Below are 18315 nucleotides of genomic sequence, written 5' to 3' on the forward strand. Positions count from 1 at the left end.
AATCATGTTGCAAAGACCATATTTTTGTAGTGCTGCTGTCCTGTGATAAAAAGAAAACAGTACTTTGTACGAGTAAACTTTACTAATGTACTTCCGTAGCGTCCACCTCTGATTAACATTATTATTATTTATTGTCAGAATGTTAAATTCAAACAGAGCACTGTTGATATCTGCTGCTGAACATTGAGCTATACTATGCTCTTTTTTCAGTTTTATTTTTATGCTTAACTGCTTAAAAAATGGGTTGCAAACCTGTCTATATATGATCACCATGGTCAAGACAATAAACTTTATAAAATCACACCTTTGTAAGATATCAGCCAGCATTTGAACTGCTGTGTGTGTGTGTGTGTGTGCGCGCGAGTTTGTGTATTTTGTAGTTTTTCATATGTGTCATTGCATTCGGTTCAGTGTACTGATGATCCGAAAACCGATGCAACCGGTTCTTGACTCAAGAACTGCTCCAGCAGTGGGCGTGTTCGTTTGTTATCTGGCTCGGCTCGGTGTTCATCTTCAGTTTGGTCTTCACAGCAGTTCAGTCAGTGTACTGTTTGAGTACATTATTTACTCTGGGATATTGGTTTATTCTGACTCAGAGGGAGTGTCAGTCACATTAAAAAAGTTAACAGCTTAAGTAATTTGTGTATTAATGCTTATTGGAGACGCAAACCGTTTCAAACGATTCAGTTCGATTTGGTGACTAAGTATAACTGGTTAAATTGAACGATTCGTTCATAAATTGGACATCACTAGTATCCTTGCTCATCGCTCCTCATGAAGCCTCCTCCCTCCTCGATCCTCGCCTCCTTGTGGTGCAATTAGAGAATTAAGATGTCCTTTAAGGTGGCTGTGCTCGATTGGTTTCCGGGTCATAGGATGGAGGACAGAGGAGTGAGGAGACATGGAGTGATATTGAGAAGCACCTCTTGAGAACCTTGCAGGCAGTCAGTCATTAAATACAACCATATATGTTTCAAAATAAAAGTCCCAAAACAAGTAACAAAAAACAAATTCTCAAATAATAAATGTAACTTATTTTCTTCATAACAAAAATAATCTTAAGAAAAAGTAAACAACTTATAAACATAATCTAATAATAGCAAACAATTACAAATAGGAGAAAATGTGGGACAGAAGTAAATGTGCATTTAGTGTGACTTTAATTATAATTTTACTTGATATTCAAATAATAAAAAAAAATATATACCGAAGAGGCTGTGGGGGCTGCTAAAAACTGGTTATTAAAAAAATAAGAGATTAAAGAAAGAATGACAGGATGCTCACACCAATTTTATTAGGCCACAGGTATATTTGTAGAGGTTTGTTTCAGGCATAGTTGTGTACAAACTTTTCTAGTCTCCAATGATAACTAGGTAGGCTAATCCAACCAAATTATTAAAAATAAATGCCCACAAATTTATATCAAAAGCTAAATACAGTAAAGAGTAAAAACTATATTAGGTAAAATAGATTATTATCTTATCGATTGTTTTGCTTTGTGGCTGTAATCAATCAAGCAAAACTTTACAGACAATTTATGATATTACACAAACAATGCCTGTTCAAAATAATCCATTAAACAAGTAGCAATTTGAGAAGCGTGCAGTGATATTTTCAATTTAATTTGTTTGCTCTTTGTTTCAAGGACGCACACAACAAGGGAACCTCATGTTTTTTTCTGCAGGTAGTTCCTCGTGTTTTATTCTGCAGGTTTCTGGTTCACTCGTGTTTTACGCTCCAGATTTTTGGTTCCTCTTATTTTTATTCTCCAGGTTTCTGGTTCCTCGTGTCTTTTTCTCCTGGTTTATGGATCACTTGTGTTTTATGCTTCAGGTTTCTGGTTCCTTGTGTTTTATTCTCCAGGTTTCTGGTTCCTCGTGTTTTATGCTTCAGGTTTCTGGTTCCTTGTGTTTTATTCTCCTGGTTTCTGGATCACTAGTGTTTTATTCTCCTGGGCCCGTATTCATAAAGAGTCTTAATGCAAAACGTAGCTCCTAGTGACAAAATTCTAAGAAAATTCTTAGAAATGTGGGCGTTTACTCTTAAAATAAAATAAAAAAATCCTAGTAAAGAAAAAAGTAATTCAGAAAGCATCTTAACCCTTAAAAGAGGTCTTAAGGTCAAACTTGTTAGGAGCACAGATGAGGACTTTTAAGAGGCTTAAGAGTTTCTTTAGCAGAAGAGAAAATGGCAGAAAGACGAAGAGGCAGAAGAAATGTATTGCAGACAATGGATGACAGGGAGTTAATAATACGGTATAGAATATACAATAATTTATCATTTAATATATAAATTAATCACTACATTACAATATTTGGCAACTGGGAAAATGCAGCAATGCAATAGTAATGATTTGGGTCTGGCACAACCTTCATTAAGCAGAGTGATCACACAAACAATTACAGCACTTTCAGAACATCTTATTGTGTCCCAGTTCATTTAGTTTCCACTGGACATTCCCACCTTGCAGGCTCAAAAAACTGCATTTATGAATATAGCAGGCTTATAGGTGCGCACAAGCAGGGGGAATGAACCGTTAATAGTTTGTGCTTTAGGCTACGCTCCCATGTCTGCTTCTTGTCCCTTGCAGTGACACCCGGCCCAAGTTTTCCTTTAAGAATGGCCATGTGTTCATCCACTAACTGGGCTAACAGTAAACACTGTTCCTCTGCTCTGTTCAGTTTGGCTTTCTCGCCCTTCTTGGTTTTTATTCCATGTTTGATACATTAAAACCAACATTCGAACCGCCACTTAAATAGGACAGCAATCACTGTAAATGGAAAGAGTGGAACAATTTTTATCATTCTAAGCCAAGCAAATACATTATAGGAAATTACAAGAATGGTAAATAAAAAAGGATTTATATACACACATATAATGTGTGTATGTGTGTGCGTGAGAGAGAACGGTCAAATAGGATAAATTACAAATGTAAATTCAAAATGAGAATTAGAATAGATCCTATACTTAAAATCACTCTTTTTTTTCCTTCTTGTACAACCAACCAATCACAGTCTTCAAAAGATTGTGTCATACATAGCAGTAGGGTCAACCCCGCCTCCTCACTAAGATGAAAGTTTTTGTTTTTCCTTACTCAGAGTTGCTCTCAGATCGGTCCTGAATCGCTCTTAAGCTAAGACTCCTACGTAAAAGTTTTTAAGCTAAAATAAGAGTTTTCTGAGAGGATTCTTAGAATCTTTATGAATACGGGCCCAGGTTTTTGGTTCCTTTAATTTTTATTCTGCAGGTTTCTGGTTCCTTGTGTTTTATTCTGCAGGTGGTTCCTCTTGTTTTGTTCTGCAGGTTTCTGGTTCCTCGTGTTTTTTTTCTCCTGGTTTATGGATCACTTGTGTTTTATTCTGCAGGTTTCTGGTTCCTTCAGTCCTATTCTTTTCACTCTTCTCTTTAACGAACTCCATCTTCACAGCAGCAGATCTCAGTTCAGATGATACTCCTCCAGATATACCTGCTTGATTAAAAAGTTGAGTCATGACTGTGAGGATGAAAATATTACAGGTATTTACTGATTTACAGAAGCCACATTTGTAACACGCTGTATAGGGCTTGGGTGCCGCATCGCTTTCTGGGACGTAGTGGCCATGTTGATACCATCGCGAATATATACATACAACAAGTTGAACGAGAAGAAGCAGAGTTGGGAGAAAGAAAAAAGATGTTAAAATTGCGAAAAAGTTGTGGGATTTATAGGGATACACAAAATAGGGAGACGAGGGACCGGTATGTGGACAAAATTGGCACTATTAAAGGTTTTGATCTATATGGAATTCCCAACAAAGAGTGGAGCACTGACGACGACTTGCTGCCGCACTTTTGCATTCTGGAAATCTTCGGCTACCTTGTTTGTTTTGTGAGCGCCTACACTTCAGAACAGTTCGGAAGCTACAAGTCATTGAAGTCTCATGTACAGTTCACAAATGGATGGGTTCAGGAGCTGCTGTTGCTACCCTCTTGCCCTTCCAGCGAAACAGATGTTTTCAAAGCCTCGTTTTGCTTACTTGAAAGCAACAGAAAGATGAATGTTGAAATTTCCCCTATTTTGGATGATTAAACCGGGAAATTTCCCTTACTTTCAATGTTCAATGTTGACTTAAGCTATATAAATGAATATTCAGATGTTATGGTCTCCGTGGTCACGCTTCCAAGCAGGAAAGCAGTGGAAAGTCAATGCATTCTCATTTTATTTTCCCCACGGCGATTATGTATTGCGCCATTACACCCCACAATACAGCATCGGTTTACCATGGTTGAAATAGATTTTTAATTAATCAAATTAAGACACACGGAAAGAAGATAAATGAAAACACATGATAATGATAACAGGAAGCCTCAAGAAAGAATGAACAAAATCCAATATATTAAACAGGTTTAGCATGACAACTACATCCTTGTGTTATGTGTCCACCTGGAACTCAACAGTTGAATGAAAGGTAATGTGAACACAACATATATTTTGAAGATTATTACTGAAAAGCTGCTTTTGAGGATTAAATTTGATGACACACTGAATCTCTTGTCACAGTGTGAACACTTCTAAGGTTTTTCTCCAGTGTGAATCAACTCATGTGTTTTCAGATTTGATGAATTACTGAATCTCTTGTCACAGTGTGAACACTTCTAAGGTTTTTCTCCAGTGTGAATCCTCTCATGTCTTTTCAGATTTGGCAACTGATTACATTTATGGTCACAGTGTGAACACTTATAAGGTTTCTCTCCAGTGTGGATCAACTCATGTGTTTTCAGACTTGATGAATCAGTGAATCTCTTGTCACAGTGTGAACACTTGTAAGGTTTCTCTCCAGTGTGAATCCACTCATGTGTTTTCAGATATGTTAACCGACTGAATTTCTTGTCACAGTGTGCACACTTATAAGGTTTCTCTCCAGTGTGAATCCTCACATGTTTTTTCAGACTCGATGAAACACTGAATCTCTTGTCACAGTGTGCACACTTATAAGGTTTCTCTCCAGTGTGAATCCTCTCATGTGTTTTCAGACAAGATGAACCACTGAATCTCTTGTCACAGTGTGCACACTTATACGGTTTCTCTCCAGTGTGAATCCTCTCATGTATTTTCAGATCTGTTGCCTTACTGAATCTCTTGTCACAGTGTGAACACTTATGAGGTTTCTCTCCAGTGTGGATCCTTTCGTGTGTTCTTAGATTTGTTGATTTACCGAATCTTTTGTCACAGTGTGAACACTTATACGGTTTCTCTCCAGTGTGAATCCTCTCATGTGTTTTCAGATCTGTTGTCTGACTGAATCTCTTATTACAGTGTGAACACTTGTTAGGTTTCTCTCCAGTGTGGATCCTCTCATGTCTTTTTAAACTTCCCGCTGAACTAAAAGTCTTTTCACACTCAAAGCACATGTAGTCTCTCACACCAGTATGTATTTTCTGATGTTCTTTCAAATTTTGTAGATGCAAAAAACTCTTATCACACAAATGACATGGAATTGGTTTCCGCTTTGCATGAACTTTCAAGTGTTTCTTCAGAAGTGAAAGCCATAAAAACATTTTACCGCATTGATCACATGCGTGGTGCTTCTCTCCAGTGTGGATGTTCATGTGATCCTTAAGGGTTCCTGATCGTTTGTAACACTTTCCGCTCTGATCGCAAGAGAATGGTCTCTCTTCAGTATGAACACCCATGTGATGCTCAAAACTTGTTTTGTGTGTAAATCTCTTTCCACACTGAGTGCAGTTGAAAGACTTCTTGGTTATTTTTTTCTTTAAATCTTTCTGTTTGGTTCTCAAAGAGAATCTCAAAGGTTTTCCTCCAATTTTGACATGATTTTTCTCCTCAACTTCACTTGATTCTTCATTCTCCTCTTTTTCTTCAATGAAATCTTAAACAAAAGTAACAAATTATTTTTGGTAACTTGTTAAAAGCTGAGAAAAGTGAACTTAAAAGTGATCCCATTTGAGGTTTAATGTCTGTAAATACACAATTGACTTTTTTTAACTTCAGATTTAATGAAGACATGAAATGAACATATTTTTTCAATGCCCTCTATGAAGTGCATAAGACATTACCTTCAGAAATGATTCAGACAATTCATTATTCAACGCATTATTACACAGAACATAATTTTAAATATAATTATATGCATAAATGACTGTTAAAACATCCCAAAACAGCAGTCAAACCTTGCAAAGACCTACCTCATTAATAATTCTAATACAACAGCCAATGGCAAGTCTCCAGCAGCAGATCTTTCAATATGTTATTTGTGTTAGTAGTTTTATTTATTCATTCAAATTACAATATGGGGACGAGGGAACTATATTGTGGGGGGGGGGTGGCATTTCCATGGTGACGCATCATTGCTTGTCACGTGACACACCGCAGGAGCAACAGCGCTGAATGAATGATGATCTGCTTTTATGTCATTTTTCATAATATTCACAAATGTGATAGCTATGGCATGAAATATATGATATTCCGATTGTCAAATACATGCAAGTGGAAGTATATTGTTGTTTAAACACCTTTATAATGATCGCGTTAGTTGAGCTGTATGCGCGATGGGCGCCGCCGTGTTTAGTTTGTGCCGCAGATGCAGTTCAGAAAATTGGATCTGTTGGATCTGTTGCAGAGTCGGCTGTTTCAAAACCTGGTAAGCTGCCTAGATAAGCAAGCATTTTTGAGCATCACTGAAAGAGAAAATGTCAGTATTTCATTGAGACTTGAGATTAAATAAACTGCTTAAGTATTGTAGATCTTGTAGTATTAATTTTCACATGCAGTTACACATTGTTTGTTAAAAACAAGAAAGTGGCTGGTAAAAACATTGAGTGGCTGGTAGATTTTGAAATCCACCAGCTACAGTGGCCGGTGGACAAAAAAGTTAATTTCCATCCCTGATACTAATGGTTGTATAATTGTTAGTACTACAGTGTAGGCTATATGACATGATTCTTAAGAAGAGCATAAGATTGTAACTTGTAAACACAAGGCATGGTACTACGATGAATGAGAAAATGAACACTGTTTATGAAATAAATGTTCTTTTAAAAATTATGCGTTTTAAGTATGTAAAATAGGGTTAGGCATCAAACCCCTTTGTCAACAGTGAATGTGTGAGCTAAATCTCATTTCCAAAACATTGATCCTCATTAACGAAATGGCATTTTGATTACAGCAACATGTATATATATATATTTTTTTTTTACAAATTAAGCAATAATTAGATAATCATATTTTGTTTTAATATGTATAAACATATTATACAACACTACTTATTTAAAGGGTAACTAAACCCCTGGTCAGAGCATGACTCCACCCACTGACAATATTTGAAAAATACTGAAAAGTGGGCAGATCACAGTGGAGATAGAGGGGACGAACCGAGGGCGGGGCTGAGCGAGAGCGGCGTGAACCTGAGATCCGCAGTGACGGAATGATTGACAGCTGCTGTCAGAGTCGCTAAAATAGAGAGTGACTGTAATGACGCAAGTAGCTTTGTAAACAGAGCGATCATTTGAAGTAGAGGACTTTTAAAATGCAGTTTGCACACTCCAGCTCCAGGCGGGAACTCGTGGTCTTCCAGGCCAAGTGTATGCAACCACTGGCGCCTAATTTTTAAAGTCTGCTGGAAAACTATGCAGTCCAGCAGTGCTGTCACAACCAGCAACACACCTCCATACCATCCTGACCACTGTACTAAATACAGATAAATCTAAGCTAACTTGAAGATCTAAATAACTATTTAATTGATATGCTAAATAGATGCTATAATAGTCTATCCTGATCGTTTTCAATACTCGTAATTCCAACTCCTGACTCACTACAGTGATTTTGATGGAACAAGATGGTTTTATACTGCCAAGGGCGTGGTAGCTCGTACCAAGGGGCGTGGTGAGCTGGAAACTGCTTACGTCACATGCCACCGCAACATCCAATTAGTGTTGTCACGATACCAAAATTATTGTTTCGATACCGATACCTAGTCAAGAATTGCGATTTCGATACTTTTTTGATACTTTTCCTGTAAAGGGAAAATACATTCTCAAATATCATTGATGTGCTTTATTTTAAAACCGGGACAACATTCTAATCATATAACAATAAATGAACATATGAACAGCAGATATATTAAACACTTGAACAAAATATGAAATATCAAAATATAAAAAATAAAATAGAGCATTGACATTCAAGGTAAAGAAAAAATACATTTAGCAGCATTATCTCAGTTATCATTAGAAACATAAGAGTAATAAATTTATCTTGATTCTGAACTTTGAATAAAAAATATGAACAGCGATTATATTAAACAATGTTTCTGAACTCAGAAGATTAAACGTGTAGTATGGAATTTTTGGCCACCAGGGGTCACTCAATCAAAATAATAACATAAGACGTACTTTGATGATGTCGGGAAAGAGCGTAAGGCTCATGGGCGTTGTTGTTCATTGGATCACGCGCTCTGTCGCTCCCTATCATTCCTCACTCATTCTAACTTAGTATTTTGACAATCACGTCTTTTCGAACGGAGAGATATAGACGGTTTCAACGGCAACAACATAAACAAACGTTACTGCACATGAGCGCTTTTGTGGACCTAACGTAACTTCCAAATAGAATCAATAACAACAGCCAAGTCCCTCTAGAGAAAATATTTTTTGATAACAAACAAAATGTTTGCTGCGTGGATCAGGCGGACTTGATGAAAATGCAAATTCATTATTTGCCAACAGGAGATGTTTTAAAGCATAGACATAAAGCGCGAGAAATAGAGGTTTCCCCAGTAACAGCTGTAAACGAAGCAGAGCTGGTACGCTCATACGCTGCTATCAGGCATATAACATGCAAGTCTTCCTTCAGAAATACAGCGATATAAAAATACCTGTGCCTCGCTTTGATATTTAAACATATAAATGTAAGGAATTATTATTATTTAACGTGCAGTACGTAACCTTACTCAGTGAAGCCTTTTTGAAAAAAGATCAGTTTTAAAATTGTGGCGAGTCTCCAAAAATAAATAAATGTATGGGAAACACACCCCGCAGCACAACCATCTGAGCCCAATTTCAATCTACTCATCACCTTGCCTTTAACTGCGTTTGTAGAAGGCACCGCAGCCAGACCAATATACACAACACAGACCGGAAGTTAACTTAAGTCCAGGCGCGTGCATCCGATGAAACCGTCTATATGAATTATGAGACCCCTATCAAATCAATATTCCATCTAGCTAATAGTAATATATGTTAAAAAACACGGTCGCCTTTCGTTAATAATTATAATTACGTTATACTATGATATCGAACAAGTTAGAGAACTGCATTTGAAGCTACTTTATTCAGCTAGATGTAGAACAACTGTAGATTTACATGAGAGCTAGTGCGTCTGCGTTTTAGACAAGAAATCATCGTTTCACAAAATATACGGATAGATACAGTTACGTTAGCTGAATGGGTGCATACCTGTTTATCAGAATGCAAGCGAGTTCGGCATCTCTCTGTAGTTTCAGCTTGTCACGAAGCTCTCTCTATCTTGGAAATGCAACTCCAATATTTACCCGTATCTTGTTGCTTCTCTTGTCCCAAAACTATCTCGGGTCATTTATTTCACCCGTGCGTTTGCGCTTCACAGAACATGCAGGCAAAGCATAATCATGATCCATAACTAAGTTATTGATTGAGGTTTAAATATAAATATAAACAATATAAATATAAAATATAATAGTCTCAATAAAGGCTACTACTTTTTCTTCTTCGTCTCGTCTTTGTTTCTGTTCGCCTTTGTATTTGGCGGTTCCGCAGGAAGTTAGATAAACTAGAGGGGTCAAAGTTTATATGATGCCATAGACGGGCGACAAAACGGAAATAAAGAAACGTGCCGTGTCTTCTAATTAAACTATAATTTTCTCCGGATTTGAAAGTTTGTGGAAACTGTTGGGATGATGTAAGTACACAACTAAAAAATATATATAACATACATATAGTGATTTCTGCTATTTTTAAAGCAGAAAAATTACATATTTCGCCTTTAACTGTCAAAAGATAAATAATATCAATTTAAGCAATGGCATTCAAGTAAAAAAAAAAAGCAAATAAAATTTAGCAGCAATATCTCAGATACTGTAACTTATTCGGAATTTCTGTCAGTTGTGCAACCTTTTCTTTCAGAAGAGAAAACTCAGCCAGGGAGCTTTAATGAGCGTCATCTTTATTGAGCGTCATCTTTTTCTACCAGTCATGGACCGGCGGCCACAGTATCACTTGTGCTTGCACGTGCAGCCTAGTGATGGCTTTTTTTTTCAACCCGCAGATCCCACATGAAATAATTTGGCCCGCCCCAGCCCGCAAATAAAGTAAAATTTCTTTACCCACCCAGACCCGGGCATCGGGGACATCACGGAAGATACGTTGCTACTAGACTCATATTTCTCGTTCACTGAAGCTCCTCCCTCCACAGCAGCGCCCGAGCAGACTCAGCGGAGAAGCGCGAGCTCGGCGCTATTAGCAGCGCATGCTCAGCTCGTGAACAGCTCTGTGAATGGTTTCATCCTGTCAAAGAGTTACTCAAGATGTGACGGAGCATGTGATTTCTTGAATGTAGTGAACGAATGCGCCCTTCACTGAACGAGATCGAGAGATCTTCTCATGCGTGAATGAGTTGAACTGATACATCTCGTTTATGAACGAAATGAATGAGTATGCAGGAGGCGTTTCTCAATGTCAAGGATACTTCCTTTGTAGGACTGATCCTTCCAAGTCACTTCCTTCAGAGGCTATAGGTGAGACTCCTCTTTAGCATACGGAGAACACGTAAATAGAACAGGCTAGCAAGTGCACGTAATTGCATCATTACGTCAGTGAAAAGGTCTGTTTGAATAACGCTGTGAATGGTATCATTAAATTACTTTGGACAACTTAACAAGTTATTTATAAAATAAATGCCGTTGATGCAACCAATTGTTAAATGACAGGTCCGGTTCAGTTAACCATTTGTATTTGTATAATTTACAATATCAATACGGTAGTAATTTGTACTGGCATTTAAACGTCAAACTTTACTTATATTTACTACAGTTATAACAAATGTTTGGTAACGTAAATAAAAACCGTTAACGCTCCGACTACGTTAATGTTCGAAATTTTTTTTATTTTTGAACTAACGTTAGATAGCAAAGCTGCGCACATAGGATTGTGGGTGATTTGAGAGCGCGAAGGATACACATAAGCATCCTTTCCTGTGTATGGGATATTCTTCGAACGAAGGACTCAGTCCTTGGTTGAAATTCCGAGGATCCTCGACATTGGAACAGTCCTTCGACGGATGTTGATGACGTAGCATCCTCGAAATACTGGCTTCCGAGGATCCTTCCTTGACATTGAGAAACACCTAGGGTCAGTGAGCCAAGCATGTAAATCTCGATCAGCAATCAGCAGATACGGTGCTGTGCAGATACGCTCGTTTTCATATTTAGCATACAGAACATAACTCCATGTTTAAATCCTGATTAATGTGAATATTATATATGAACTGTCTGACCAAACAATTAAAATGTTAATTATGCAAGAAAACCTCGTGCTTTGTTCATCTGAACAATTTATTTAAACTATTTAATACAATTATGCACACATTTTAGTAAAGCCAAATCAGTTTATAAAAGCCACTAATGCAGCATCTCGCTGTAGTGCTTTTTTTCTGCTTGCGTGAGGAGAAAACACACAGACGTCCATAAGGAGGCCCTGGAAGCATACGTGTGTTGCACACACCAACATGAAACACGTCTCTTACAAATCTGGAACCGCAGTCATTCTTTGAAGTATCGATACTAATAAATTTAGGTATCGTGACGTTTTTTAATTTCCGAGAATCGCGATACTTTTGAAGTATCGGTGCACCGTGCAACACTACATCCAATAGGAAAAATCAACTGCAGTAGCCACCGTTCAACCTGAAGAGGGCAGCACTTAGACGTTTTTACATCCTATATTGTAGAATTAAAACACTTTATACTCAAATGTCAAAAAAGTTACTCGAATCAACGAACAGCACTAATAAAGCCCCATTCTTATAGATCATTTACTAAAAAAAGGTTGGTTTAGGGTTTAGTTACTCTTTAAGGTCTGCTACATGACAAATGTGTATGGAATCTTTTAGTTAAACAATTAAATAAAAGATATTCTAAATCATCATGTATGTTTCGGTAATGAGAGAAAATAAGGAAATGACAAAAATTAAATATGAAAAAGTAATCTCTCCATAGCTTTACATAGCTTTGTCCATGAGTAATAAGGGTCCACTTTAACATTAGCCGAAAATAAAAAATTGTAACCATATATTTAATGTAATGTCATGGTGCGGTAATGATATTTTTTTTATGGATTTCATCTAAAAAATTAAATAAATTATGAAGGAAATATTTTTTAAATCTTCTAAAATCACTGGTTATAGTAAGTTCAGACCTCAATTTTATATGTTCAAAAAGAAAATTGGCTTCAAGGGCATTTTAAAAATTCTGATGCTTGACAACTTCTAGTATATATGGATTTCGTGTCATCTGCCTAGAACAGCTTGCACTTATGACAGGCAACAAAAGTAAAACTAACTGTATTTATAACATTTCAAATATGGATTTTTTTTTTTTTTACAAAACACATTGATTCGCTTCAGAAGGCCTTATTTCACCCCTCAGAGCCACGTGAGGCACTTTTTATTACGGATAAACATTAGGGCTGGGATAAACGATTATTTTTTAACCGATTAATCTAGCGATTATTTTTTCGATGCATCGATTAATCTAACGATTAATTTTTCAGACCGATTTGACTTTGATTATCTCCCCAATAATTGACTACTAACAATTTATACATGTTGATTTACATATCCGAATGAAAAAAAAAAATTCCTTATCATTGCAATATATGTTTATTGCTCTTAAAATTACAAAATAAAAGACTAAGAATGCATTACTTTGCACTTGTATAGAGACAGCATTCAATAAAACATTGAAACCTTGAAAACACATACACTGAGTCCCAATTTGCCTACTTATACTACGATCTAAAAGTATGTACTTTTTTTGTGAGGAAAAAGAATATACTTTTGAGTGTGTAGCATAAGAGTATGCACATTCTGGGACATACTTCGATGACGCCATGCAACGTGAACGACAACGTGGTTGCATAGTTACGCACACCACAACATTTCATTCATTCTTTATGTCCAATAAAATTTTATTTACTATTCCCATCCTTTTTTCTCATCGTTTTTTTTTTTTACAAAATACATTTTACAATGTGTTCTTCTACCAAGTTGAGGAGTGAAGAAGCAGGGCGGCGTCATCGTAGAACCAAACGCAGGTCGTTTGTGAGGCGGCTGGTTCTGACATTCATGTGCAATGATCATCCAAATAAAATATAAATTTAATTAGGGTTAAACATTTGAATTCTTACACTTAAAAGCTGAGGGCGCATCTCCGCTGCTGCATCCAGCTGCCATGTTTACATCACTGCAAAGCCATCGCAAAGCTCCTCCCTCCCACACGCAATGGGTTGTGGGCAATATTAGCACTTAGAGTGTGCATTGATCTGCACTTCAAATTCTAACCGGAAATAGTAGACCATCCGGGTATCTTTGGAATACTCTTTTCAACATACTACGATTTGGGACGTACTAATTCTAGTTTCGCATACTATTTAAGACGGATAGTATGCGAATTGGGACTTAGCAATAGCTTACTGAAACAAGCTTACTGAACACATAGGGCCTAGCTTACTGAAAAAAGTTCTTCTTTCAGATGAAAATAACAACAACTTGATGTCTAGCTTTCAATAAAAAAGGTCACCCAAAATACTTGTTTAGAGCAATTGAAAGAATACAGTAACCAATGTAAACTTGAGGGCTTTAAGCTAATACAGAGAGTGCTTTTCCAAAAAAAAAAAAAAAAATAATTAACAGTGGGAGCCAGCAGCCTGTCATGGAGAAAAAGAAAATCTCCGAATGCTCCACGTGAAACTTTGGTGTTCCGCCCTGTTTCTATCGTGTCTAATGATTTTGGTTAATATGCACGAGAGAGAGAGAGAGAGAGAGAGAGAGAGAGAGAGAGAGAGAGAGAGAGAGAGAGAGAGCGAGAGCGAGAGAGAGAGCAAGACAGCGCTCGTGTAGTTTGAAGACTGTGAGTGCGCGAGCGCCATGAAACTTTGGTGTTTCACCCTTTTTCTATCGTGTTTAATAGGGCTGTAAAGATATGCAATATGAAATCGAAATCACAATATGCAGGCCCACGAACCTGTATCGCGATGTGAGAAGGCAGAATCGCGACTCACCCCTCCTAGAGTTATCCTTCCTGTCCAGATCCAATGCTACCACATTTTTTAATTACTATAAGTTTTATTTGAAGTTAACATTATAAAATACGTTTGAAGGAGTCGATTAACGCGTATACTCGTTATAAGTAATTTTCTCCTGATAACCCCGAAAATAACTTAAATTACACTTTCAGTTTTAATCGTACAGATAAGAGCAATACATCAATTGAATCTGCAAAGGGTCTACTTTTTTTGGATACAGATATAATAACAACAGAACTTGCACTTTATACCCCCGCGCTTCACGCGCTATTCAGATTCAAACTGAAGCGCGCGGCTTGAATATGCCCACACAGAAGAAAAAGCAGCGAGACTGTTCTTCAAGTTTTTTAATTTACTGTTGGCTTCGCGATGAGAGGAATAAGACATCATTCACCCCATAAAGATGTGATGTGGTTGAGGATTTGAGAAATGGATTTCCTCAGAAAAAAAAGAATGAAGTCCTCTATTCAGCAGAGATCATAAACATGAGTAAGTCTCTTTTTATTTATTTATATACTTGTACTATTTTTCACATAACGTGTAAACATTTTACTAGTTAGACTTTCCAAACTATAATTCCTGAATAAATGTATAATTAAGTGAAATATTATGAAGTTTCAATAACAATACGCAATACTATATCATTCAAAAGCTTGATGTAAATAATATAAATGTAACAAATAAATGTAACTGTAACAAATGTAACAAAAAATGGTGTTCTTTTAATTTATCCCCCCTAAAAAAACTGAAAATATTCTCAGCTCTTTTCAACATTAATAATAATAATAAGAAGAAGAAGAAGAAGAAGAAGAATGTAAGGGTTACATTCTTTCTTGTAATCCTTCTCTCTCAGTGACAGCTGACTGAGAGGCTCATTATGCAGGTCATTATGCAGGTCATTATGCAGGGCTTTGTCTTCTCAGGTGTAAATCACAATGATATTCATGATAGTTGAGGCCTACACGCATATGACTTTTAACAACAAAAATTTAAATCAATATATTGTTTTCTGTGAGTGAGTAAACAAGATGATTTTCACATAATTTAGAAAGAAAAATTCTAGGCTACAAGCTCCAGTTCTCAAAAATCCTTTATGTGTTTTTTTTGCCTCATTCAAGTGCCTTATTCTTATTCAAACATTTTTAGTTTTTCACTAACCACGCATAACATTTTTTTTCTCAAAAACACAATCATGTAAATACATGCATTTCACATATTATTATAGCCAAGTTTGTGCTGATTACAGTAAGATTAGACTTTAGCCATTTAGATATTTATAAGAAACTGAAAAATATCAGGGCATGACAAAACTTCTCCAGGCCCCAAAAATACCCTTAAGCCCTATTCGGACGGGACTAGTTTTACAGGGGGTCGTTAGAGAAATCTGCGTTTCACAGACGTACTTGGTGATTTTAATCCCGTCCGAATCTGCCACGTCTGTGTTTTTCTCACACAACCTCTGTGATAATTCCAGAGCAAATTACCTACCGTTTTTCAGCAAACTCAGTGATCCTCTGAGAAAACTAATCCCGTCCGAATGCAAATGTCTGTGACTGCCGGTGATATTTTATTTCACAACGCGTTTCCTTGTGTGTTTTGGCCAACGTGAATTACCGTAGATGCGCTTACCGCACGGATGTTTGATAGATTTGCTTAGCGGCAAATAAATAATAATAAAAAAATAGAACAAATAATAAAATCAAGAGCAAGATCGCGTAAACTGTTAATACCGGCTATTGTAATATCAGCATCAGATAAGATTACTCACGCTCATTTATGTACCCAGTTACATAATGTTTTAATTACATTTAATACAAATAAAAAAAAAGGAAAATAAGTTAAACTAAAGGAACCACAAATTAACATGGTTTTGTTATACTAGCCATTTAGTATTTATTGTGTAATAATACTAACGCAATCATTCTGAATGAATGCAATGCACGCATACGGAGCGTGTGATCTCTGTGACGCCCAGATGCACAAATCAGACCCTCCCACATCTGTAATAAACACGGAGATACCAGTCCCGTCCGAATTGGTACATGAGAATCACAGACGTCAGGTGGTAAGAATCGAAACTCAAACGTAGTTTAGAAAACTAGTCCAGTCCGAATAGTGCTTTTGACTCCAGAGGGTTAATATAATTTTTATTCAAAAAATCTTTTGATACCCCCCCCCACCCCCATATCGAGGTTTGTATCGTACCGTGGGTCAAAAATCGTGATACGAACCGAATCGTGGGTTTTGTTTATCGTTACAGCCCTAGTGTTTAATGATTTCGATTAATATGCACAAGGGAGAGAGAGAGCAAGAAGCGCTCGTGTTGTTTGAAGACTGTGAGTGTGCGTGCTCAGCCGGGGCTCTCTCTCGTACGCGCCCTGTCATTCTACATCACTCACCGATCAAATAAGGCTTTGACAGAAGCCAAAAAAAAGATCAATGCAGAAAAACCCCTGGATTGGTTACATAACGTTGGACACAATGTTGATCCGGCCATCGTGTATATTCAGCGCACATAAGGTAAACGTTTTGCAAACGTTTTTTAGAGAAATAAAAACACGTCGACGAATTGATGAGCATATTTTGCATCAACGTATTTTTTGCGTTGACGTCATCGATGACCTCAACGCGTAGTCCCAGCCCTAATATACATGCTTTATTTGACTACTTTTGGACAGTTGAACAAAAACACACAGCATCTCCAATTCTAATGCTTTTCACTTTTGGGTGAACTAACCCTTTAATATCTTTTTTTTTAAGAAGAAGAAGAAGAAAGTGGGTAACCAAACAGTAGCTGGTGCCCATTTGATTGTAGGAAAAATACTATGGAAGTCTGTTCAACTGTTTGGTTTACACATTATTAAAAAATATCATAACACCATAATATTGTTTTCTGTGAATTAGTGAACAGGATGATTTTCACATCATTTTTGTTGCATGAACTCTAGTATACCATATTTAGTACTCAAACGTATTGTGAACAAATTTTCAGTATGTGTATCATGGCCTTATTTCAGTGACACAAATATTAAAGATGAACGAAGAATAAACACCAACCTCCTTGTTCCTCCTGTTTTATTCTCCATGTTTCTGGTTCCTCATGTTTTATTCTCCATGTTTCTGGCTCCTCGTGTTTTATTTTCAAAGTTTCTGGTTCCTTGTGTATTATTTCTGGTTCCTCATGTTTTATTTTAAAAGTTTCTGGTTCCTCATGTTTTATTGTGCAGGTTTTTGGTTCCTCGTGTTTTATTGTCCAGGTTTCTGGTTCAAGTTTTATTATCAAAGTTTCTGGTTCCTCCTGTTTTATTCTCCAGGCTTCTGGTTCACTCCTGTTCTCTTCTCTTTCCTCTTTAACAAACTCCATCTTCACAACAGCAGATCTCAGTTCAGATGATACTCCTCCAGATATACCTGCTTGCTTTCAAAACTAAGTCTCGACTGTGAGGATGAAAATATTACAGGCATTTACTGACTTGATACAAAAACTGTATTTTCTCACAAAATAAACATCTCTAACTTGTTTGTATTAAGGCAGCATCCCGACACAACAAAGAGGGCGGTGAAACTAAACTTCTTCCTCTGAGGTTTAAAGGCGTCGTTCCAAACAAACGTTTGTGTTTAGCGCCACCCGCTGGACTGGAGAGTGAAGCGACGCGGCAAAAACAGGACGTCGCTAGTTCGTCATTTGGGGCGAATACAAACGGAAGTGACTGTGCCCTAGATCATTCGAAGAGCCCTTTAAGGGAGCTATTTGAAGGGTGTAGGGCATTACTGTCTGCGTGTCCGAGCAGCATCCAGCACTACATCCACTGCTGAATGAATGGATAAATAAATAAAAATGTACTTAAAATTTACTTCTTGTCTAATTGTCTTATTTAAAATTACTTTCCTCAAGTCAGCTTTGTAAACAAAACAAAATAAATGGATATAAATAAAAACAATATAAAGAACATTTCCCTCTGCTACACTGAAAAATAAAAT

The 18315-nt window shown here is 36.9% G+C and overlaps 1 protein-coding gene across 1 annotated transcript; it reads right to left on the reverse strand.

Annotated features, from left to right (window-relative positions):
* Positions 1–1274: 1274 nt before the first annotated feature.
* On the reverse strand, positions 1275–17923 carry LOC127951910 (zinc finger protein 501-like). Its single transcript, XM_052550054.1, has 2 exons — positions 17392–17923; positions 1275–5870 (listed from the first exon to the last, which is right to left on the reverse strand). The coding sequence occupies exons 1-2, from the start codon at positions 17696–17698 to the stop codon at positions 4636–4638; spliced, it is 1542 nt and encodes a 513-aa protein (XP_052406014.1). The 5' UTR covers positions 17699–17923; the 3' UTR covers positions 1275–4635.
* Between the last annotated feature and the right edge of the window lie 392 nt (positions 17924–18315).

This window comes from Carassius gibelio, chromosome B3 (genome assembly GCF_023724105.1).
Source record: "Carassius gibelio isolate Cgi1373 ecotype wild population from Czech Republic chromosome B3, carGib1.2-hapl.c, whole genome shotgun sequence".
In the NCBI taxonomy this organism is placed as follows: Eukaryota; Metazoa; Chordata; class Actinopteri; order Cypriniformes; family Cyprinidae; genus Carassius; species Carassius gibelio.